General features: G+C 40.0%; 1 protein-coding gene and 1 long non-coding RNA gene across 2 annotated transcripts in view; one reads left to right on the top strand and one right to left on the bottom strand.

Moving 5' to 3' along the window:
• Window positions 1-11,455: 11,455 nt before the first annotated feature.
• Window positions 11,456-24,151, top strand: LOC116217323 (uncharacterized). The gene is made up of 5 exons (XR_004161733.2): window positions 11,456-11,696; window positions 12,132-12,285; window positions 12,812-12,934; window positions 13,645-22,521; window positions 23,799-24,151. It is a non-coding gene; the product is annotated as an uncharacterized LOC116217323 (long non-coding RNA).
• The window catches only part of ALCAM (activated leukocyte cell adhesion molecule), a 119,208-nt gene continuing 108,046 nt past the window's right edge, over window positions 13,840-25,001 (bottom strand). The window contains exons 15-16 of the mRNA XM_085239113.1: window positions 18,901-19,017; window positions 13,840-16,205 (exon numbers count right to left, since the gene is read on the bottom strand). Coding sequence (XP_085095239.1) covers window positions 18,930-19,017 — 88 coding nt within the window. The 3' untranslated portion in view covers window positions 13,840-16,205; window positions 18,901-18,929. The remainder of the gene's footprint in view (window positions 16,206-18,900; window positions 19,018-25,001) is intronic.

Genomic DNA, 25,001 nt, shown 5'->3' with positions numbered 1-25,001 from the left:
TAAAGTGGAGACATATTAGGATAAAACGCAAATAAACAAGACCAAAGTTGAGAAAATAGATATGAATAAGCAAGTTAATAGCTCTATGGGAACTGCTTTCCGTATATCAACAACTTTGAAAATGTATTGTGGGAATTTCAACATGCTGAGTTACATTTGCAGATATTTGTGGAATACAACTAGATTTATTTTGCAGGCACTTGAAAAATGGCTGTGGGAAAATTCTTCTTTTTAGGATCTTTCTTAGTATCTTCAATTTCTTTTCGTTCAGTAGTAGCACATTCACATTTCTGAATTAAACTCTTACATCTGTATCCTGCTGCTCCCTCATTTTTTTTAATTTTCATGCCTTGTGCTTTTTTCATCGTTTGCCTTATCTATTCTATAAGCTTCCCTCGCCCCTTTCTTTGCTCTTTAGGAAATTATTCTTGTGCTGTTAGGACTCTCTTCAGTGCGTTTTGAAATCTTGTGTTCCCGTGCTTGAATCACCACAGCTGATGAGATCTCGTGCCAATTTCTTCAAGATCCTGGCATGTCACACTGATCTTCTTCCTCGGCTGCAGTTTTTGTTGTCTAGGAAAGTTCAGCTGCAGTGATGCTTTGCTTCTTTATTGCCCCTTCTTTCTTGTACAGCAAGTGGTTGTCTTGTCTTTTCTGTTCCTCAGTTGTTTCTGCCAGCAAAGGAAGCTGAAGTATCTGACTCCCTTGCTGCCTTGCCAGCTGTGTAGTGTTGCTCTGAGTGCAGTCACTTCTTGTCTGGATGGTCATATATCTATGCAGTACTGAGTATCTTAAGCTTTTAAATGTGTCAGTGCTTCATATCTTTTTTTTTTTTTTTTTTTTTTAGTGTTTGGTGGCTGGATTCATACTTGTCCATATGCATCCACAGTGCTGTCATCTCTTCAGTGTTCTTGATGCTGAATGATAGCTCTGTTGGCAAAATGTCTTGAATTCAGGTTGTGAAATCGGGAACATGTGGGATGTCCCAGATTAGGTTAAACAGACTCTTAGGGGGTCACAGGAAGAAGGCATGCTATGGTTTGTGGCAAGATGTAAGCAGCAGAATTTCTGCTAGGAGTGTGGGCTGCACGACTGCAGTGGATCAGGCAACTTCTGTTCTGTGATGACTCCAAAGGATGCTGAGTGAGGCACCACTAGCATGACTACTTCTGTCTGAAGGGAAGCTAGAAAATTGAGGAAAGTGCAGTTGCTAACTGAGCAAGAATTCCCATGTTATTCCATGCATCAGACCCTATCCTTAACCAATTTTTTCCTGACATCAGTCTGAGTTCCAGAATAATGGGTAGTGGGAACTATGTTGTCACATCCCTGGGAGCAGGTTTAAGCTGGTGATCTTGACCCCTTGCTGTTAAAAGGGATTTTTATTGAGTTATTTATAATGAGAATGCATGTTCTGGGGCTTGCAATAAAGCACGACAGCCAGAAAAGCTGAAGTGCCTGTTGTTTTCTTGAAGTGGTCAGAGAATACAAATGATGGAAACTCATCTGCTTGACTTAGTGATTTTCTCCACAGCAACCATATTAACAACAAGTAGTTTTGAGTTTTAACAGGAGCCCACTGTATCATTTGTATGAAAAACAGCTCAGTGTAAGAGCTTGAAGGTTGCGATAGTGCAGAAAAATGATAAAGAAAAGGGACTAATTTTTTAGGCTGGAAAAGTAAATGCAGGTGCTTTGTTTTGTTTTTCTCCTATATTTTTTTCATCAATTTTTGGCAAATCTTAAGTTTTAAGAAATACAGTATATTTGAATGCTTTGAAGTGATACACCTTTTAACAACTTGGTTGTTGCTCAACAGGGGAGGATTCCAGCTGCTTACTGTTATTTGAAAATTCTGTTTAATGGTATGCTTCCTCTTTCCTGGGACATCTGCACTATTTTAATTCATTTTTAAACACAATCTCATGCATTGTTAGGCTGCAGGGGGTTGACCCTGCTATGGAAATTTGCTTTGAATGTGCTTTGATGGAAGATTGACTTTGCAGCTGCCTTGGTTTCTGTCTGCTGCAGAAGATGCTGTGTGCACCTTGAGTGCTGTTACTCTGGACAACACAGTCTTTGCATTATCTACACCCTCAGTAATTGGGATCTTTCCTTCTGTCCCCACCAAGCAAGAACATGGACACATTGCTCCTTCTTTTGCCTACTTACCTCTGCCAATCATATGCTTAAGGAAGATGAGTCACATCACTGCCCAAATATGTGGCCACATGACTAAAAGCTTATTGGAAAGCAATGTTCTATTAAAGCAAGATCAAAGATGGAAAGGAGGGAGAATTGCAGCAGCATAGGTAATAAATGGCAATGTTATGGCAAATACACAAAGCTGATGGGAAAGATTTATAGACTACTGAGATACTTTGAGATAAACGTAATGACATGCCAAAAAAGGCTTTTGGTGGAAGACTGATTCTTTTCCCATCACTTTTTATCAGGACAAAAGAAAACTAGCTGGGGGGAAGCTTTTTAGGATGGAGATCAGACAAAAAATGCAGTAGTAGAAGGCAGAGGAAGGGGGAAAGTAAAGTAGAAGAGTCTTCTTGCTTGTTGTTTCTGTCAATAAAAGAAGAAACAACCAAAAAAAGCAGTTGTCCAGAAACTAATTCTTGAGTATACACCGCACTTTCCAGACCTGGACCATTTAGCTCGGTTAGACTCAGTACCAGTACAGAATCAGGCTGCTCACTGCACTCAAGGGGATTCTCACTTCAGCATTGGTTTCATTCTACTCTTTCAGCTTTCTCTTTGTGAAGATCCTTCTATCAGCATTCAGAATTGATTGAATGCATGGATAGCATTTTCCCCCCTCAACTTCCATGCTGTTTGACCAAAAGTCTTACCAGAAGCATGCATCCTGCAATGCAAGGGGTTTCTGTCCTTCTCTGAAGGAGCTTTGTGCTGAGTTGAACATACCTGCATTGTGTACACACAGCATGGCGTAAAGCTTTTCCAAAAAATCCAGCTCCCGGCACCTTCAGTCCATCCTTTGTGTGTGTGTGCATGAGGACACATCCTCCTGAGTGTAGAGGATTTTCTGCATATGCATATACATGTATGTGTGTATATATATATATAAAAAACCCTGAAATAAAACATGTATGCAGCCAACCCTCTATTTCAGGAATGCATAGGAGCTGTTCTTCAAATGTAGAGCAGACATAAGACAAGTGGGACTTCCTGCAGGATCGCTTGCATGCACAAGCCATCCCACACCATGGTAGGCGACAGAGAGGAGAGGAGCTGTGGGGCCTTGTGAGAGAACACAGCTATGGGAGGAGAGGCTTGGAGCTATGCTGCTGAGTAAATTTAAGTTGTCCCATGTTTTAACCTGAGGTAGCAAAGGCTTGACTTTCAGAGTTGCCAAACACTTCTGTCTCCTTTTGCCTTGAGTCTGAGCTGCAGCAGCACATGCTCATTTGTAATAGAGTCTCAAATTATAGAAAAAAGGTTCATTTCTCATAAATGGTGGTCCCACGTTTCAGTGGACATATTGTGAGTGTGATGAGCCTAAATCAAGTCAGTGTGGATTATGCTGCCTCTCTAATTTTCCAGCTCACTATTCGAGGGTGTTTGTCAATCTAAAACTCATTTACAGCCTTCATAGTATTGTCTTTTATTAAAATTCCTTTGAAATTCTTATCCATTATCTTGGCACTCTTCAGAGGGTATGATTATGCCCCAAAGTATGGTTGAACAGGTTCCCTTATATGAATGACAACTTCTAACCCTCCTCTGTAAGTAATGGTTCAATTTCTCTGAGTTGTCTTTTTTTTCTTCTTCTTTCTATTTGATATCTCGGGACACATTCCTACCAATCTGAATCTAAATGAGGCAGACAGCTAACTTTGATTTGCTTCTGTTCCTTCCCAGCTACACAAAATAGCTTGCATTAATCATATTAATAAAAAATGGCTTTAAAATTACCAAGTTTTAAAAAGGCACAAGATGGTGATATTACCCACCAAGTTGCAAGTCATTGTGCATGCATATTAATTACAAGTTCTCTTAGATTTTTCAGCAAAAGCTCAAAGGAATAACATTTTTCCCTGTATGTTTTTTTAATTTTGGGAAGCTCTCTTGTAATGCGAAATGTATCCCATCCTAATGTGGTTCTCTAATCACGGCATGCTTTAATTCTGATAGATGACCCCTGAATGCTTTGAATCTACTAAGATTCATAGTAATTAGAATGATTTTCTAATACTTTGTTTCCCGAGCTGTTCATGGTGACGTCCATCTATCATCAGATGGATTTGTTTACTCATTCAAATCAAGTGATTTGAATTGAAGGCTTATATTTGTCACTGTGTGGTGGAGGCAGTGTTATCATTTATTTCACTCTCATCACTGCTCCCTCTTTTTGAGGGATTGTGCTCTGAAGAAGCACACATTTTTCAGAAAGATTTGAAGCCCTTCCTCCTTCAGTCTCCAAGCAGGAGCACTGACTCAGTGCTTGTGTTAAGAGTCTCTACATCCATCCTGGATGCCAGCTAGTGGAAATTGGGAGCACAAGGTAGAATTCATCAGGCATTTTCTTTTTTTTTTTTCCTTTGTTCCACTTTTCTCTCTCCTTTCTCTTTTTAATCTAATGCTTCTTTGTGCATACAAGTCTAGCGTGCTTTCAGTGTGGAATATTTTTGGAAAGTGGCTGTATAAAACAAGACAGTGTTGAAGAAGTTCATCGCCTGTACTCTCCAGGTAACCTGTCATTTTTGTCCTGCCTCTGTCATTCTTTATCTGTCCTTGGAGGAGCAGCATCTCCTTACTCAGTAGTGCTTCACTGTCTTATCAATGTTTGCTTGTACCCTTTCCCTGTCCTGTTGTTTTCTTTCACCACTTTGCGTGTTAGGTCTGTCTTTTCATATCTCTGCTCATAGTTTTCCTCCCCTTCTTTCTCTGGAATACATTTTCCTCTACTTTGCTTTTTGTTGCTCGCATCCCTCCATGCCTACACACCTCATGCTGGGACTGTGTAATGCTCCATCCCACCTTCCCTCCAGAGGCTCCTGTCACAGGGCTTCCTCCTCGTCCCTGACCCCCAGCAGCAGATGCTGTAGCACAGAGCAGCAGGATCTTCTCACATTGCCATGCAAGGCAAGAGGCTGCTCACACTTGAATACCTCAGCTTTATCAACTCTTCAGTGCAGGGAGGCAGTTAAATAATAGCTGCCAGCCTCAGAGGAAGCAGCAGTAACCTTGCCTCTCTGGGCAGGGAGCTGGAGGAACAGCTGGAATCCAGCACGCGTCTTTGTCTGGCATATGCTGGATGGAGCTCCATCAGCCAGCAGGCTTAGTGAGTGCAAGGAGCACAGCCTGCAAAGCAGCACCCTAGCCTTGCTCTCTAGCATGATGTTTGTAAGGCTTTGCTCATTTGTGGATGGTTTCACTCATTATTTGAGAGGTGATAAAACCACATCCCAGCCAAAGACAAGGTGGGAAGTTTGTGCCACCATTCGCCATTGCCTTAGATGTATGTGGTGAGCCCAGGAGGTTCCTGACATGAAAAACTGAAAAGGGATAGATAATTTCTTCCTGAGCAGATTAATAATCAGATCATATTAACAAGTAAAATTTGATTAGGTGTCTGATTAGGAAGGAGTAAGCCAGAAGTTTGAAGCTTGTTGTGTCAACAGAGCAGATTAGCTTCAGTATGATGTTCTGCTTTCATTAAGAAATTGGTAATAAAATTATAGCATCTGAATTCCCCATGAGATTCTGAACACGATACAGTGCTTTGAGACGATGGCTAAATGTTACAGGATAGCACACTGGGACTTTTACTCAACGACCAGGTAAAAGTGTGTCAAATCATTTAATTACAATAAAAGTAGTAATGAGAGGCCATGCATATGTAATCTCTGACTTTAATAAATGATTTCACAGTTCACTGTTTGAAAAAATCTGCTGGGTTGCTGTTTGGCTGTGTACAGGACCCTGAGCATACTATGGTACAAGGCTTTATTTGCTGAATATAGCAGTCAAACAGTGGCCATGCAGTCACAGTTTGTAGCCCCGTTCAGTGCTGAAAATGTTCTGAGCGGTTCTGACAGTTGAACCTTTTCAGTAGAAAGCGTTACGTTAAATAATGTTACCAGCACTTCATGAATGGGTTAATTAAGTGCAATAAGTAACCGCCAATGGAGTTTTATCTAAAATGGTAATGGAGTTTGAGTTTTGGCAGAGAGCAGATTTTAGAAGAAAAGGAGAAAATCGTTCTTGTACATCTAGATAGATATACATACATGTCATAGAGCTGGGTTCTCTCAGCAGGTTTTGGGATGGCCAGCAGAACTCCACACACCAACCTGTTGTTGTTCTTGCATTCATTCAAACCAGTGTAACACATTCAGTGTATCAGCTGGAAAGCTGTTAAAAACATATTTTAAGTGCCTAACATATTTAGGAACACAAGTAATGCTTAGCTTACATTTCTTATCAGAATAGGATTTGGTGCCAGAGTGATGAATCATAGACTGCTCAGCATCAGTAAGGGGAAAAAAAAAAAAACAACCATTAATGCTGCCTTGCTCTACAGGCACTGGGGCTGTATTGAGAGGAAATGATCTCTGGTGTGAGCAGAGACAGACTACAAATTCCAACCACAAACTTCCACCTGCTGTCAAGAATGATTATGGATCAGAAGAGTGTGCTGTGATGATTGCTTGATCTTTGTGGCTAGTAAGTTAACTACCAACAGTTAAAACCCTATTAATGTTAACTATGATGTTTTGCTCCATACCTAAAGCTTTCCCCTGTTAAAATAATGTCCCCCATGGGACGTTCCCCTCTCCAAGCACACTCGCTCATGTGAGTCCCAGCAGTCAGCTTTGCTCATGGTGGTTACTTCAGGTGTTGGTATAAATGGCTTTGGACATTCTCTGCGCAGTGCTTTACTGCTAAGTATTATAGAACGTTGTTAATGTTACTCTATCTGCTTCATTTAGGGATATGGGAATCAAAATTTCCACTTCCTCTTTGAATTGCAGCTTTTTGGATTTAGGTTGTTTAGATTTACATGGACGTGGTTTCTGTGCTATATTCTGCTACAGTATTAGAGCTGGACAACTCCCCTCTGTCTGTTTCAAAAATGACTCATTTGGCTGTGCCTCTGTGGGCATTCAGATTCTTTTGAGTTGCCCTTTATGAGCAAGATATGCTCCTGGAATACCAGGTCTCCTATTCTAAGGGCTCTGCAGGAAATCGCAGGACTGTCAAAAGAACATTTCAAGGACAGTGCTTTGCAATCCACCATCTGAATGAGAACAGGATGCAAAATAGTCACATGCACACTCTTCATGCAGTATGTAGAAAAGTGCTTATGTTTAACTGGAACGAGGTAGTGGTCATCAAGGCTGAAGCCATGTTTTGTCTTAGAGGGCATGTAACCTCACACCGTGCTGTGAACTATTTGGGACCAATGGAGAAGAATTAATGGGAGCAAGTTGTGTACGTGGGAGAAAACTAGGCATAGAAAAAGAGGCATAAGGAGAGCAAAAAAGATGTGCTCAGAAATGGAAAGAAAGGAAAATCTGATGAAAAGTCAGATAAAGAATAAAGGTGAGCAGATGTTCCGGCTATTGGAGTATGAACTTCCACAGGTGGTAGTGTGTCACACAGACCAAAGGTCACTGAGATGCTGGAGGGAACGCATAGCCTGGAGTAGGATGGGAAGACTAAAGAGGATAAATTGCACCCTAATGTTAAACGGTATGGGGAGAAGAGTGACAGATGTATATTTCAGTAGTTCTGTGCGGATGATAGTATTTAGAAATGAGAAATAGCCTTGTAGTTTTATCTGACAGCAAGCCAAATAATATAAATAGAAATTGGTAACAGTAGTCTGCTTATTAATTAATTAGGTTTGAAACCCCGCTTAAAGGTGATGTATCTAAAATAAAGCTTTGTTAGATCCCAGTTGTAGCTCACCAATTTCTACACAGTCAAAACTGTTTCAGTCTCTCATACACCTTGGTACGTTTTTTGGTTCAGATTTGTTTCATATTATGGTGCCTGTTTGGCTTCCTTTGCAAATTTTTGTGGGGAGTTTTATAATCATCTTTCCAAACCTGTTTGAATGCTTTATAGCTACCATTGCCCGCAGTGCTTTTTTTTTTTTTTTTTTTTTTTTTTCCCTCTGGATAACCTGTCATTTTCCCCTGTGAAATCTTCAGATGTTGCTTTAGTTTGTTTTTCAGAAAACTCTTGTTCTTCATCTAACTTCCTTTGTATCTTTCCTAATGATTTTTGGTCAGTGTCAATGTGTTCTGAGTGACTTCATTACTTGTTCCATCTTGGTTACTTAGTTTTTGACACTTCCTCTCTGACCACCTCTGTCCTGCTGTGTTGGCTTTTGAATTAGCCAGCATCAGTAAGACAGAATGAGTATGCTGGTGTGATATTTTCATATCAAAATTCTCTTCAGGATGGTGGAAACAGAGAGAATGTTTTCCCAAACAGAAATTCTGTTGCTTTCACTGTTTAATGTAGCCTTGTTCCCTGTTTTTTTGTTTTTTTCCATGCCTCTTCCACATGCCCTGCCAGCAGGAAATGCCATGCCTTGTGTTCCAGGCAGATTCACAAGAGATGGTGAATAATGCATTTTTATGCTGGAATACTTATACTCATGTTGTCTGGTGTCAAAATCCAGCTGGGTGAAAGAACCAAATGCATTAAAATATCATTTGTGATAGGTTTATTAGTTAATAATACCTTTAAATGCATTTGAGTATTTTTCACATGTAAATTTATGTAAATGTATTTTGCTCTGAAAACCAAATTATTATAACAAAGGCAGCCTTAGGTAGTGTGAAAAAGCCAAACTGTTTGTGTTTGGTCACAGTCCTGGAGCTGAACAGGCTCCAACCTTCTGCACAGATCACAAGGCAGCTTTTTTTCCACTCAGTCCATTTCTAGACCCTGAGTTGAACTTTGCTGAACAGAGAAGTGCAAATGTTTAACATATTCTCTTGGTATCTGGTGCTGAGAGGGGGCTGGGCTGTGTCTCAGCAAGGGCTGCTCCAGCTGCTTCTGCTGCTTCAACTCTCAGATCTCCCCAACCATTCAGGAAGCTAATATACCCTGCCTAACCCCAACTGCCTGCACACTTTCCATAATGGTTAAAGTTACATTTCAGTGTTGAAATCTCTGTCCTGCTGCAACTGGAACTAGATGAATGTTTTAATTTGTTACTTTTACCTCTGCCCGATGCTAAGGATTTCTCCCTCTGGAGCTGCATGAAGAGATTCGATGCTTCCTTCATTGGAGATAAAGGGCCACTGAGGCTAGTGGCTTTGTAAGGGATGCCGGTCTGTGTTGGGTCCAGATCTGTTCCTGGTGATAGCTATTAGCATGATACAGCTAGTGTAAATGTAGCAAAATTAGATTTTGCTGTATAGATTATGAAGAGAGAGTAAATGTTTGAATAAGCACTCCAGAGAGAGCATCAGAGACAGCGTGTGGATGGAACGCTGCACTTAAGGTATATCATTAAAGGCTGTGATCACAGCAATGTTATCATCTCCATATTTTTTTTTTCCATTTCTTGAAAGATTTTGCACTTTCAGTGAGTTATGCTCTTAATTCTGTGTAACTTCACCCTTCCTTTCTCTCCCTCACCCCTTTTTTGAAAGACCAGATGACTGATTTCTCAGGCCAGCACCAGTGCAGAAGGAGGTGGTCCATGAATATCACTCTTCTGAAGAGCTTCTCACTACTGCCAGCTCTGGTTGCTAAACTTCTCGCCCTTACCTGACATAAATCTCAGGGAAAAAATCTGCTTTCTCACTGTTGTGATTCGGCAATGTATATTTTGAATTAGGAAAACATGGGACATGGCACTCAGCAGAAGACATTCTTTACCAAGAGAGTGGTGAGGTGCTGGAACAGGCTGCCCAGAGTGGTTGTGGATGCCCTGTTCCCTGAGGTGTTCAAGGCCAGATTGGATGGGGCCCTGGGCAGCCCAGTCTATTATTAAATGTGGAGGTTGATGGCCCTGCATGCAGCAATAGGGTTGGAGCTTCATGATCCTTGAGGTCCCTTCCAACCATGGCCATTCTATGATTCTATGAAGACATGCAGCAAAACTGGACTGTGCTGCAAAATGAATTCCTTCCACGTACAGTAAGCTGGGGTTAAAAAGGCGCCGCACGTATAATTAGAATTGTGTTATTCTACTCACTAGTAATCTCAGTAACTCCAGTTTTATCATCACATAAAGTCTGTCCAATCTGATTCCCCCATCCTGTTTCTTTTGCTTTGGTCACTTGCATTTGTCTCTGTTTACTTTCTTTACTCTCAAGGAAATGAGTGTGATATTTCTTTGTTTGCATTAATAAAAACAGAGAGCGCTTTTATATCAACAATGCTGAAATTGAATTTGTGGAAATATTTTATCTGTATGAGGTTTTGTTCAATTCTTTAATTCATTTCATTTCTGAATTTAGATTCAATTACTCTCTTCCTTTCAAATGCGCTCTGTTGGCAACACTGGGCTCGCCCATCTTCTGACAGCTGCAGATGGTAATGAAATCTCAAAGCTGGTGCATAGATATGATCAAACAATTGCAACACCATCTGAATGTGTGTGTTTGCTCGCTAGCTCTGGGAACTCAAATTGCCATCAGTGATGTACCTGTGCAGTGGTTACTTACCTGCTTTGGTGAGAACCCTGTGAGGGAAAAAGAGGATCAGGAGAGATGGTGCAGGTTTGAGGTCACAGAGGCATTGCGCCTCTTCTGGATTTGCAGTTCACCTGTTTTAATGTGAACTGCATTACACAGAGTGTTTTTCTGAGTGAGGTTAGAATTGTAGAATTGCTCAGGTTGGAAAAGACCTTAAAGATCATTGAGTCCAACCACAACCTAACCATACTACCCTAACTCTAACAACCCTCTGCTAAATCATGTCCCTGAGCACCACATCCAAACGGTTTTTAAACACATTCAGGGATGGTGACTCAACCACCTCCCTGGGGAGCCTATTCCAGTGCTTAACAGCCCTTTCTGTAAAGAAGTTTTTCCTGATATCCAACCTAAACTTACCCTGGCACAACTTAAGGTCATTTCCCCTCATCCTGTCACCTGCCATCAGTGAGAAGGGACCAACCCTGCTCTCACTGTAAGCACCTTTCAGAGATTGGAAGAGAGCAATAAGGTCTCCCCTCAGCCTCATTTTCCCAAGACTAAACAGCCCTAGTTCATTCAGTCTCTCCTCATAGGGCATATTCTCCAAGCCCTTCACGAGCCTTGTTGCCCTTCTTTGGACCAGGTTTGGACAGAGAAAGTTTTAAAGGTGAGAAAGTAAATGGATGGAAATGACTTTAAAATAAACTGGATCTGTTCTTAAAGCAGTAGGATGCTACTTCCCCTCAGGTCCCTCTCAAGCACAGGATTGGGCACTCTGCAATAGTCCTAGTCACAGCTACATGAGCTGAAATGCATGAAAAAAGATCATGTCCTTAAACAAAGTGCTTGTGCTGGTGAAAATTTCTGCATGCCATTTATTTTATGTTATGTGTTGTTGTGTGAGTGACAGGCGTGAGCCAAAAAATAACCTGTCCTACAAATAAATGAGTGACGATGAGGGCAGCTGGGAATCAATCTGCACATCACAGGAGATGAGAGAAAGAGCACTAGGACAGGGAATGCAGGACTGCGCAGGCCTTCGCTGTACATCAGGTGAGAACATGAGAACAAGAAAAATATTTGGGGATGAGGGCATATGGCAGAGGTACGTTACTGTTTTCTGATTAAGGAACAGAATTTCATAATACTTAGTCTCTACCTTTTCAAGCTGAAATTCATTACTACATCAAAGTGAGTGCTTTGCTGCTAACAGAATAAATACTTCTATTTAGAATGTAAATGATAAAAATGTGCAAATTACAGGACTTTTAAAGAATCGAGTGGTTGATAGTGAGTGGTTGTCTGGCTGGAGTTGATCTTAGTTAATAAATTGATTTTGATGTAATTTGATAATAAGTAATAAACTTAGCTACTGATTCTGACAATTTGAAACAAAACATTAAATGTGCATGCTGCATTACACATGAAACACTTTTTAATGTGTGGGGGTGGGTTTTTTTTATATGTATGTTCCATTTTGTTTTTCAGCCTCTCCACCTTGCTCCCTGCCCTCCTGTGGTACTACAGTGTGCTCAGCCTCTAACAAAGTACTGTTAGGAAAGGCTGAAATCCCCCTTGTTCAGCACTGGAGTTAAGATGGTTTCTGCCAGCCCGAGGATCCCACCCTCTTCCAGAGATACAGGTATGTAATGTGCAGAAGTCATGGGCCTTCTGTGTTCTCTCCAGCTCCACAGCTTGGGCTATCTTGACTGCAGGAGCAACCTGTTCAAAAAAGCTGTAGCAGTTAATTTTTGGAAGCAGGTACCTGGATGGAGATGCTTTTTCATCAAACGAAAAAATTTGCACAGATGTGGTTGATACAGGAGGGCATGATCTCATTCCACATGTCATCATTAATCTTAGCTGAGATAATTGCAAACGTGTGACCGTCATACATGCAATGATATAAAACAACAGGAAAGTACCTGGCTACCAGCTACACGTGGTAGTACAAGTAAATCAGACTGAACTGCAGCAGCTGAGGATATTAGATGAACTTGCAAGTTACATGAAAAGACTCCTTAAAAAATAAACAAAAAACCACAACGCCACCTTTGCCTGTTTCTATAGCTGCTACCAATATGGGTAAAACGTGACAGCATTCCATTATGTTCAAGTCATCAATGTGCAATTTAGAGTTACTGACTTGTCTCTGTATTTCAAAGCAGGACATCGTGAAAAACTCTCTGTGCAGGGAAAGGTGTAACATATTGCCTGAACCATCTGCATTGCTGGTTGATGATGGCATGTCATGGACAATACGGATGGGATATGGATAGTCTGTTTTACTGGTAAGCAATCTGGTAAGAATTTAACACCAGTTAAGGGTCTGAACACCTGCTAGCTCAAGAAGTGTAGTTAGAGGTGCATAAAATCCTGGAAAGCAAACTGTAGGACTCAGACCCTGTATAAAATCCACCTGATGCTTTGCCTTTTGTCATGTTGATTCCAAGCACTCACTGTTTCTTCAGGAGGCCTCACCTTCTGGACATGCCATTACCAACCACATTTCTGTGCTAGTGTTTTATTTATCTATTACATTGAGCTGTAGTTTTGAGATATTGCTACTGGGGGCTTAAAAAATGGCTGGCTTGAGAAGCCTATGGGCTCTTCTTGCAGGATACTGCTTCTGCACCACACAGACAACCTCTTGGTTTGTTCCAAGCTCAGTGACAGTTTCCTGTACAGCCATGAAGAGACACCACAACCAGTCTTAATTTCCCAACCTCAAGAGGTTGGGTTTCTTCCACTGCGTGCTGTTTTTCTTTTAAACCATTTCTGTGGAGGGATTTTTTTTTCCTTCCTACATGTGGTAAATTGAAGCTGATACTGGAGTGGTGTACATTAGATTTCAACAGGACCCCTAAGAGTCCTTCCAGGAGTGTTTCTTTTAACAAGGTTGCATGTGGCGACTCATGCCAACCTCAAGGGGGCTATCAGGTACCTATGAGGCAGTATGGGACAGCTGTATATCTCTTAAGCAAGTGCTGATGCTCTCTAGGTCCTGACCCTCTGCTCCGAGAGAAGGCCTATAGAGCCACACAGAACCCCCCAGACCTCATGGGACTCTGCACCAGCTGGATTCTGCAGATGTATATTTGCAGTATTACAGTCAGCAACAGCACAAGCTTGGTAAGTAAAGTGCCCCACTCGTGTTCATACGTGTTCTTTCAAAGTGAGATTTCAGACAGGCAAGTGAAGATATACTTCAGTTTTATTGTTGTTTAGGCATGGATAGAAACATCAATTCTTTTGCGCTCTTGGTTCTTGAAACGTGCCTACAGTGAACGTGGAGCAGTGAAAAACGCGGCTCCTAGGACTGACGATTTAAAGTGCATAGGAGATCTAGCAGAATTCCAAAGGATGAGAAGGTCTTCTAATTCCTTTCTCATAGCTGTGGAAGTCGAAGGACTTTTGTTCTTCTCTTCTTCCACCATGCTCCCAAGACAGTGGTACGAACATTTTCAACCCTTCCCTATGCTTTCCCTGATGATCTTTGGAGGTTTCTTCTCTGTGTTTAAAAACTATTTGTAGTGTTATAAACAGACAGTTGATTTTTGCATACGCCTTCTCAGCATTCTGTTGCAACTTTTTCCTGTTTAGAGTCACGCCCACTGTGATTTGTTAAAAAAATGTGTATCACTTGGCAGTGTTCTCGCACCAAAAGAAAAAAAAGATATATTTGTATATAAAGTAACTTCTTTGTGTGTTCACGTTTTATTTTGGAAAAACAGGTGTTTAAAAATTTTAGAATTTTTTTAACAAAATTCTAAAAAGAAAAAAAAAAAATCACAATATTTACAGAGATAACATAATGGCTTAGCCATGCAAAACAAATCACTTTGGTTTTTCCCCCATTTTACTTTGGTTTAAATACTGACCAAGATTATAATTTTTTTTTTTCTCCTCTTTGCCAAATAAAACAGTAACAAATCAAAAGTTTAGAGGCATATAACAGGATTTCCCTCTAGTATTTTATACAGCATAGAGTCTATAGGACTTCTTATGTATTTTAATCCATGCCAATGCACTACAGGAAGCTTTTATTAAGACATCAGTCACTACTGCCCAGACATATAACATTTTACAAATTTACAAGTAACAGTGTTTTCTTCCCCCCTAAATAATGCAAAAGTGGCAAAATACATTTCCTAACGTCCATCTCTTTCTTTTATTTATTTATTTATATTCTTTTTTGCCTACCAGTCTATAAAAACATACTTTTTTCCCTGGATATTTGTAAAAGGAAACCTGATGTTCTGCGTGCTTTGCTGTTCCTCTCCATCAATCCACCTATCACTTTCTTCCCAAAACGATCCTTCTGCGCAGAATGAAACTTCCCTCTCCCTTAACAACAATTCTCTATCAGCCATTCACCCTAAACCATTTTCTTATCAGTACCATTCTAAAAATTTCCTCAAGCTTAAAACGTTTATAAAGTTACAAACTTGAATGTAACTAAAGATACATAGACATTTCATTGTTACAATTATATGTACTGTTTGATAAATTAGGTACCAGTTAAAAACACTAAAATTATCTCAAGGTGCATTCAATATCTGTAGCATAGTTAACAAAACACACAAAAAATATATATATTCTATTTTTGTGGAAAAAAATGCAGCTTTGATATGACCACTTTTTTTTTTTTTCTTTTTTAAATCTCCAATTCTGACTGATATCTGTTTGAAATGAAGAAAAGGTACAGTACTTTAAGGCAGCGGATAACGTAAAGGAATCAAAATCAAACCAGAAATCCAGTTCCTTATCCTAATTTTAACACGAAGGACAACAGGTAATGTATGACTAAAACACACGCCTTGCTTTAGAAGGAAAGGACCACAGGCCACCATCTGCACGTAGGCTATGACTGTTTCATTGTGTTCCTTGCTCAGCTCCCAGCCTTCTCCATAGAAATTCTTTATTCCCTTTCTGGCTGTTTGCTTTCCCTCAGCTTTCTTAAATTCTCACTGTTATTAACAATTTGGCTTATTTTTGTCACAATTGTCACCTCTCCTCTTTACTGACTTCTAAAAAATGAAAAAGGAGATCGATATTTTCCTTTAAGACAATCTTACGCTTTAGGTATTTGCTACAAAGCAGAGGTTTCACTGATAACAATCAGAATTAGACATGTACCTGCCCAAAGGGTGTCATAAAAACAACTGAAATCAAACCATTACACTATACATCAGAATAACAGCAACTCCCAGAACAAAGCCTTACAGTGTATAAAAATAGCTACGTAAAAAATTTACATAAAGGCAAACAAAAAGAAATCTTCAGTGCAGACATTTACAAAAAAATAGTTTAAACAGAACACAACATGGTGACCTATTATCATGGCGGTTGCCAAAATTAGTTATTCTGTGGGTTGGATTTTTTTTTTTGTTTTGTTTGTTGTTTTTTGTTTTTTTTTTAGCTTGAGATAATTGTGTCTAAAATCCGCTGAAAACTTGGTAGTATGATCTGTTTAATACTTGAACCATGAATAGCTGTCACTTCTTTGTATACGTTTAAATACAATCCACGTTCATGCTTCAATTGGTCTATATGTATTCTCTGAAAACACGAAAGATAAAGATGGTTAAGCAAGTTTAGATTTAAACATGTTAATCAACATAACTGCTCAGAGTCTGACCCAAAACAAAAAGCTTGTAACAGTACTTCCCATCTTGTTTAGTATCTTTACGGACAACCTAGGTGAGGGGATTGAGTGCACCCTCAGTAAGTTTGCAGATGACACCAAGTTGGGAAGTAGTGTTTATCTGCCTAAGGGTAGGGAAGCCATTCAGAGGGATCTAGGTAAGCTAGATCGCTGAGCTGAGGTGAATGGAATGAGGTTCAACAAGGCCAAGTGCCGGGTCCTGCATTTTGGCCACAATAACCCCATGCAGCACTATAGGCTTGGGATGAGTGGCTGGATGACTGTGAAGAGGAAAGGGACCTGGGGGTGTTGGCTGATGCTCAGCTGAACGTGAGCTGACAGTGGCCAAGAGGGCCAATGGCATCCTGTTCTGCATTAGAAATAGCATGGCCAGCAGGAGCAGGGAGGTAATCATCCCCCTCTACTCAGCACTGGTGAGGCCACATGTTGAGTATTGTGTCCAGTTTTGGGCCCCTCACTACAAAAAAGACATTGAGGCCCTGGAACATGTGCAGAGGAGGGCAACGAAATTGGTGAGGGATCTGGAGCACAAGTCTTATGAGGAGTGGCTGAGAGAGCTGGGGTTGTTGAGTCTGGAGAAGAGGAGGATCAGAGGACATCTCATCACACTCCACAACTTCCTGAAGGGAGGCTGGGATGAGGAGGGGTTTGGCCTCTTCTCCCAGTCAACAAACAGGACCTGGGGAAATGGCCACAAGTTGTACCAGAGGGGGTTTAGGTTAGACATAAGGAAAACTTTTTCTCTTAGAGCGTGGTCAGGCACTGTAATGGCTGCCCAGGGAAGTGGTGGAGTCGCTGTGCCTGGCAGTGTTCAAGAGGCGTCTGGATGAGGAGCTACGAGACATGGTTTATTGGAGATTCATGATCCTTGAGGTCCCTTCCAACACTGGCTATTCTGTGATTCTGTGATGGTTTAGTGCTTGTGGTAGCAATGGCAATGGGAGAAGGGTTGGACTAGATGATCTTGCAGGTCATTTCCAACCTTGCGCTTCTATGATTCTATACTTTCTTCTCCAATTTTATAAGAACATTTTCCTTCAGCTGTTGCGATGTAGTTCCTAAAGCAAAGAAGTCTATCTGGTAGGTAATGCACTTATGGATAAGCTTTCATTTATGCAGAACTACTGACCCAACAAAATAAAAAATTATAATACAAGATGGCACTGAAGGCCCATGATGCTATTTGAACTGGTACAGTCAATAAACACCTTCAGCTAATTCTGTCTCCACCTAATCTCCTCAATATTGCAATGCTATGGAAAGTACAAAGTCCATTAAAACAAATAAATACAGAACAGCCCCCAGATGAGGAGATGGCAGAATTTTCCTGTAGGAATGTATATACACTGTGACTTTTTCAAAATCCAAATTTAGTTTCCACTTTTAAGTCACTCATAAGGTATTACTTGGGAATTCCCAATCGCAAGGAAACCCCAAGGAAAGGGAACGCAGGAATACTGCATCTCTTCATATACTCTATACTCACTCTTCTTTAGTACAAGAATAATGAGGTTTATTTTAAAATTTCAGATAGTACTAACATAGTGAAATGATCCATAATCAGAGCTGTATTCTTATGCAAATGAGAAATGTGATCATCCCACCATACGCTTTAAAGCCCTGCAGCCCAGAATAGGGATCCAGCGGAATTTAGTTACTCAGGGCCATCCACTGCTTTTCTATCGAGGAACTCCAAACACTGCTGCTGAACATGTACTATTCCCCTTTTAACAATCAGCTGATGATTAATTCAAGAAAACTCAGTATGGTGAGCTACCACGAAGTTAATCTAAAATTACTTGTGTTGCTCAGAAAAATGTTCTGAACTCTCACTTTGAGTACCAAGTAGCAAGATATGGCATGTGGGTATGCAGCAGTGGTGTACAGACATGCAGGCACTGGGTGGTGCTGTTGGTGCTTCGTAGTGCCCAGTAACTCCAGACAGAACTTCTGTGTCTGTTTATTTTTGCACACTTTATTTTACACAGATCCCAGCTGGGCAAGCTTGTATACCTGTTGCACTTTTACTAGTTTAACATACAGCATCTCTTTCCAAGAGCACGTGGAGAATCATACCACTTTGTGAGGTCCTGAATAAAAGAATGATTTTATTCTTAGAAAAGGTTTGTGCCTTTTGCAGTACTGGGGAATAAAGCCCATCAAGAAATATTTCTTCCAGTAACGAAAGAGTGCTCCTGTGAGCATTTAATGTCATAACTCAAAACCTTCTAAATGTTACCTACACACCTTCTACACACAAATGCACAGATAGGTATATACCATAGTGGTATACTCTAAAATTATTTTTTTCAATTCCCCAAGTGCACAAGTCAAAAAAAAAAAAAAAAAAAAAAAAGTCAAGTACTAACTTATAACTTATTTCTTTAATGTGTGTGTATGCAGGTTAGAACTTGTAACTGGCTGGGGACTTGAGTCTTTCTGTCTTCATGTCACCAGAGTCCAAAACCACTCTACTTCCTACGCCCAAAGGGTAAGCAACAGACCTGAGCTACTCCTGTGATTGTTAGACATGGATTGTGAGACAGAAGAGGTGGCCAGATGTTAAATTTTGCAGTATGAAACACCTACCTGGAATGATGACTGACACATTTTGTCTCTTAAGTCTCAGATTTATGATTGTTTTCTTCTAGTTTTTTATTTTCTTCTATATTTCCGAGATCTTTGTCTACATGTTTTGACGCTGTCCTAGAATGAAAAATTAGGGTCGTTTTTGCACTTTCACAGCACTCTGTTCCATACACACATTAAAGATGCTGCTCCCCCCCTTTTACAGTTCTGTTTGGATACAGCAATAGGCTTGCATATGATTGTAAACAAACCAATAGCACCAGTTTCCCCACTGAAGCCATGTTTGTGTGTTTTATATCTTGGGAAATTTAGAATTATTCTGAGCTAGCAAGAATGGCTGAACTGGTTGTGCAGATCCATGTATCTCGACAAATTAATTGTGAAGCTTGTTTCAATAAACAAGAGTTTGCTTTAAGGCGTACTAAAACGTTACAAGTGTGGCTAAGATATCTTGATCAACATAGCAATCTTTTGTGTACTCACAGTAATAGACTTTCAGAGGCTGTGCCAAACAGCAGCTCTTTAACTGTGAAGAAATTAATGAAAATTCAGGCAGCACCAAAAAAAGAAAACATTCTGTCTTCCAGATCTGTGCTGGCTCTGACTGACAAGGTTTAGGTAAAGAAGGGATTGTGTAAATGTTTGAGGGGGAGAAAAGAGGTATGCCTCATTTAAAATAGCAGGTTGTCTTTAATACGAGTGGTGGAGATGAATTAATGAGTTAAGTGCTTAGTTTGGCTTAGCACAATAAAACCACTAAGCCATCCATTTAATGTGTGAGAAGCCTCACTGTCTGCCAAGGTGAAAGATTCCTGCAGAGCTGCGATAACATTTTGAAGGCCACAATTTTTAAAATGTAAATGGGCAAATGTGTTTGAGTGGGACAAAGTAAATCCGTCGTGTCAAAGCAGATTATGGTATAGGCATTTTCTCTACGGATAATTTGTTTCCCCTACAGAAAACTAACATCTGTTGTGACAGATTTATGCATATGCTCACCCTTGCTTCAGGGTAAAGATCTGCGGTGACACTGACTTGCAAAATGCAATGAAGACACAGGTAGGTAGGCAAGGGACTGTGACATGGGACGCTGACACCATGCAGGTATGTACCTCACAAAACCACCAATTCCAATTTTTTGCTATTGGAGTGTTTCAGTGCACATCCTCCATCTGAGCAAAGGCTGCGAGCCAGGGCTGAGCACTGTGCATGCCCTGAACTGAAGGAGCAGTGAAAGGTACTGTCAATAAAGCACTATTTAGTGCTTATCTCAGCAGAGCTTCTACCAGGTGCTAATGCACCTGCTCCTCAGCACCCCACGGAGTGCTGTGACAGCTGCTGGTGGGAGCAGTGTGTGATGGACAGTGCCGCAGGGCGTGCAAATTCAGAGTCCCAAACCCCACGGAGTACATTGAATGGGACCACTCTAAAACCAGAAAAGTTTTGAAGTAGGTTACTTCCTAGATGGTTCAAACTTGTAATTCTTCCAAGTTGCATTTATCTTTTACTAATGTTCTCAGACTGCCTCTGTTCTGCTTGTGTGGCTGATAGAAGGGCAGGTGTCTGTGCAGAACCAATTTTGCTGTAAAACCTCTTATACACAGATTCAAACTACTGATTGTCACAGGCAAATCTAATTTCAAAATGCCAAATTTGATACTCGAAGGAACATGTTCTACAGCGGTAAGTTTCTATCGTGCTGAGAACTTCCTACTTTCTTCTGATATCTAAAAGCCTGGAACACATTAAGTGCACAGGAGGAAAGGATGTAAGATGTAATGAAGAAGAAAATCCAATGATTTGGTAGAGATCAACCTTTTCCTGTGATCGTAGTAACCCTTCACAAATCTCTTTAATCCTAGTTAAAAAGCAAACAAACAAAATATCCAAACAAACAAACAAAACCTTTAAAACTTTGGAAATTAAATTAAAATGTAAAAATTTGTTTGTTTTAGGTAGAGCACAGAATCTGTCTTGTCACAGATAAGAAGCCTTTTCAACAAAGAAGTCTTTCACAGAACTGGAGATGGTAAGGAAAAAGATGAAAAGCTGAAAGAATCTGGATCTGGGTAGCTGCCAGAGCTAATATGAGCTGGAGGTGGGGAAGCAGCAGTGTGCTCATCTGCTCTCACAGTGCTGTATGTGAGCACTTGGGGCTGCTCCTGCAGACAAATGAGTGGAATGGACAGACTATTGGCATGGCTCAGCATGATGCCTTTTTCTGGCCTCTTATCCACGTTTTTTTATAGGACCTAAAGCAAACTGGATCTCCATTGACCTGACACCTAACCACCTAACAACAGGAAACTGTAAATAAATGGCATTACTGTTCTTTGATCAGGTTAAAATGGATCAATGACTACAGTTGGTAGGTCCTGCGTTGCTATCAAGATTTATTTTTCAGGTGTTTCACTGTAGCTCTGCATTCAATGGAACCGTGGTGTTCCCCTCACTAAGTGCCATCTCTGTTTTCCTAGAGCCAAAAGGGGTGAGAATGGAGAGGTGAAGGGCAGCATTCTGACTCTGAAAGAGAGTTCCTCAGAATCCTGATGTGGAGTACAGCGAGTGTTGCTTGTCTGAAATCAGAGCAGCTTTTCATGTCAGAAAGCCAGACAGATTTAGATTTTCAGCATCTGAGACTGAAATACATACAAAGTTCAATTCTACTGTCTTGGTGATCTTGCTGATCACCAAATGCTGATACATGGGCTGGGCAGATGCACCACCTCAGTACAAATTCTATTCCTGTTTTTTTTTTTTTTTTTTTTTAATGCTAACTAGTATTATTAAGAGACAGAATCAAAACTTGGACTGAATTGCAGCAGTGTGAACCATTGGCAGTGTCGTGCCAACAGCAGAGGAATGGGCAACCCTGTCATCTCACACAAATGATAAATAGAGCCAATAAGCCCCTATTTTAGTATGCTTTGGTGATGTTACACAATCCCTGAAGGTATTCAAGGCCAGGCTTGATGGGTTCCTGGGCAGCCTAATCTAGTGGCTGGCAACCCTGCCCCCAGCAGGAGAGTTGGAACTAGATCATCTTTGAGGTCCCTTCCAACCTAAGCCATTCTAGGATTCTATGATATTGCTCTATGATACTGTGAAAGTTGGTTGTATTAATATGAGCTTACTTATATCTCTTGGCTGGTTGTTTTTTGTTTTTTTTAATCATTTTTAAAACAGATCATTGCAAGCTCTTGCTAAAATCATGACTCATATTTTACATTTATCTATGCTCGCTCTTCAGGAAAATGATTATCCTCAAGGAATGCTAATCAAAATGTCTCTGTAAGTAGTGCCAAAATGAGGTCTTCAGTTTTCTTTTGAGTGTGTGTTGAGGGGCCATTATTTTCATGCATTTTGTTTAAATATTTTTGATAACACTTTTCTTAATATAAAGAACTTTTTTTTCCTATCTATCCCCATTGTTTTACTTGCTTTACTGTAAATACACTATGCATATAGGTTACACACACACACACACACACACATATGTATCCTTTGGAATTTAACTCCTAATTTCTTTTTATCTCATGCATCTAAGCCTCAGCAGGAATTCTGCTTAAGAAGAAAATTTGCAGTGCCTTTGTCCTGTTATCAAGCTTGTGATAATAACAGGTAAGAGAACACACATAGATGTAGTTCTAGGTGTTGAACCAAGAGCTGTGAGCTTCATTGTCAGCAATACGTTTGAAAGGCATGTTAAGACTCTGAACTGTAATGCTGAAAAGGATTTTGCAGGAGCTGAGGATCTCACCCAACCAAACCTGGACTATTTGCAACCTCTTTCCCTTCACCCCAATTTTGCCTTCTCATTCCTACAATTACTTTCAAATGCCTTTTTTAGGAAAAAAAAGGCAAAAAGAAAAACACTTCAGTGATTTAGAAAGGAGCAATTTTCATAAATTCAATTTATTCCATTTTCATGTAAGTTTTGTGACATTAACTGACACTTCCAGAGTTGTTCTTAACTTGGTCTTTTCTCTGGCAAGCAATTGCATGAAAAACAACGCAAGTGCTGCATCATGTTGAAAACATACAGCAAGTTGCTTGTATATTTGCTCTGCTACGTTTGGTTTCATATGCTGATTTCCTATAAAGTATCAGTAAAGCAGAATTGCTATGCTTCAAGTGTTCAGTTTCAGAGCGAGACGAGTAACAATCTTGATTACTGTGATCTAAGGAGAATTTCAATATTTTGTTGTGCTCTGAGCATGAACAATTTCAAGACTGCTGCTGTGCTTCAATTTGCTCAGCTGCATATACTTTCACTGCATTTTAAATCTACATGCTGCACTTCCATGCCCGGAGAACAGGGATAGAGGGTGTTGGGTACACTGCTTTCTTTCTAAACCTTTAATATGTACAGAACTCTTGGTAGTTTCTGGCAACGTGAAAGTTTTGTATACAAAGGATTTACAGAAGATGGGTGTTCTAGAACTGCTCAACTAAGATAAAGCAAAAATTTTAGTAAGATTCTTAGTGCCATATTATATCCTCTGTTCAGTGCTAGTTAGTTCATAATATACTTTTTAGAAAATGGACAAAGCTGTAGAAAACAAGCATTTGGCCTTTTGCTCAGATGAAGGAGAAACAAAGCATGCTGGGATAGGGAGCCTCAGCTCTTAATGTGAGAGGGGGCGGGTTGCAGGACATGGAATACAGATGAGTCCCTGATTTATGGAATAATATTCATAGTGATAGAATATGTGGCAATAATCTGCTCTTGCATCAAGTGGAGCTGAGACAGTGAATAACCCTATAAGTGATTTATGGTGAATATATTCCAAGGCTACAAGTGTAATTTCTACTTAGCGTGGAAGACAAAACAATAGAAGATTATACAAACCACAACACCCATAATGACAAAAGTAACGTTTTTCTTGCCTCGGCAGACTTGGAAAGTTCTGTGCTGCTGCCTTCTCAGACTCTCCTTTGGCATCACTTTAGGGATAGAGATTAGGTGAGTTACTGTTCAAGGGTGGGTTCAAAAAGTGACTACTATCTGTTGGCCTGCACGGGGATGGACAGTTGTGATTGGACACAGGCTGTACCTGAAGGTGTAAGGTGCTTTTTACAAGGAATATTCTTACTCCTAGACCACAATTTGTGCTGAAAAATTTGTCAGAGAATAGGTACTGACACTCAGCTCTTGCAAGTATGGCATGTACAAGTTAGGGAGGATAAAAACAGGTCAATTTCAATATATGCTGAGAACATGAGATTGTCAATGACAATATATCAATTAAGGGTTTCAGAAGCCAGCAACAGTGTATGAAATAGGAAGACTATTATTTAACTATAAAGGTTTTTTATTATTATTTTTTTGTTCCTAGTGAACCTTTCTAATAAATTCAAACTCTGATTTTACTTGAAGCATGTATAAGAGAAATTGAGAACAAGGAAAAGAAAAAAGAATATAGAATATTCCATTTAGAATATAATGTATCCTATATTTGAAGAGGAAAAAGCTATCTTAAATCACAAGCTCATTTCAGCAAATGACATCCTGTAATCTAGGTTTCTAATCGGCTCTCACCACAATATATAATGGTGCAGAGAAAGATACTTTACCTTCTCTGCCCTCCTTGTATCCTACCACCTCTTGCAAAAACCCAATCACTGCATCGTTTTATGACTGCACATTCTCACATTAAAAACAGATGAGAGAAAATGATTCTAGACATTATTACATGAGTAGCAAAGTGTGGGAGGAGGAGCTCAACGTTACTGTACTAGATGATTTTAGTTTTCCAACTGTAATGATTCTATTGTTCTATTATTACTTCTTAATTTATAAAATAAACAAACAAACAAAAACCCTGCTTCCACACCCTTCCATATCTGAATGTGGTTTTGTGCTCTGTCATTTACAGCAGTTCTTTATTTGCAGAACTTCCAAAAACGACTTAGTTATCTCTAGAGAACATTCCTTATGTAATATAAAAAAACCCTGCATTTTCTAAGAAAAGTAGATTGAGAATTCTTTGTTACACTTTCTGTCACACATTTTAGATTTCATTTGAGCTAACTTTAATGAAAAGTCACAAAAAGAACTTTAAGATATTTTTTTATATACTTGTGCTGAATTGTTTTTA

Source organism: Meleagris gallopavo, chromosome 1 (assembly GCF_905368555.1).
Source record: "Meleagris gallopavo chromosome 1, MGAL_WU_HG_1.1, whole genome shotgun sequence".
In the NCBI taxonomy this organism is placed as follows: domain Eukaryota; kingdom Metazoa; phylum Chordata; class Aves; order Galliformes; family Phasianidae; genus Meleagris; species Meleagris gallopavo.
Note: the sequence above shows the minus strand (reverse complement) of the source record. Positions and strands in the feature narration are given on the sequence as shown.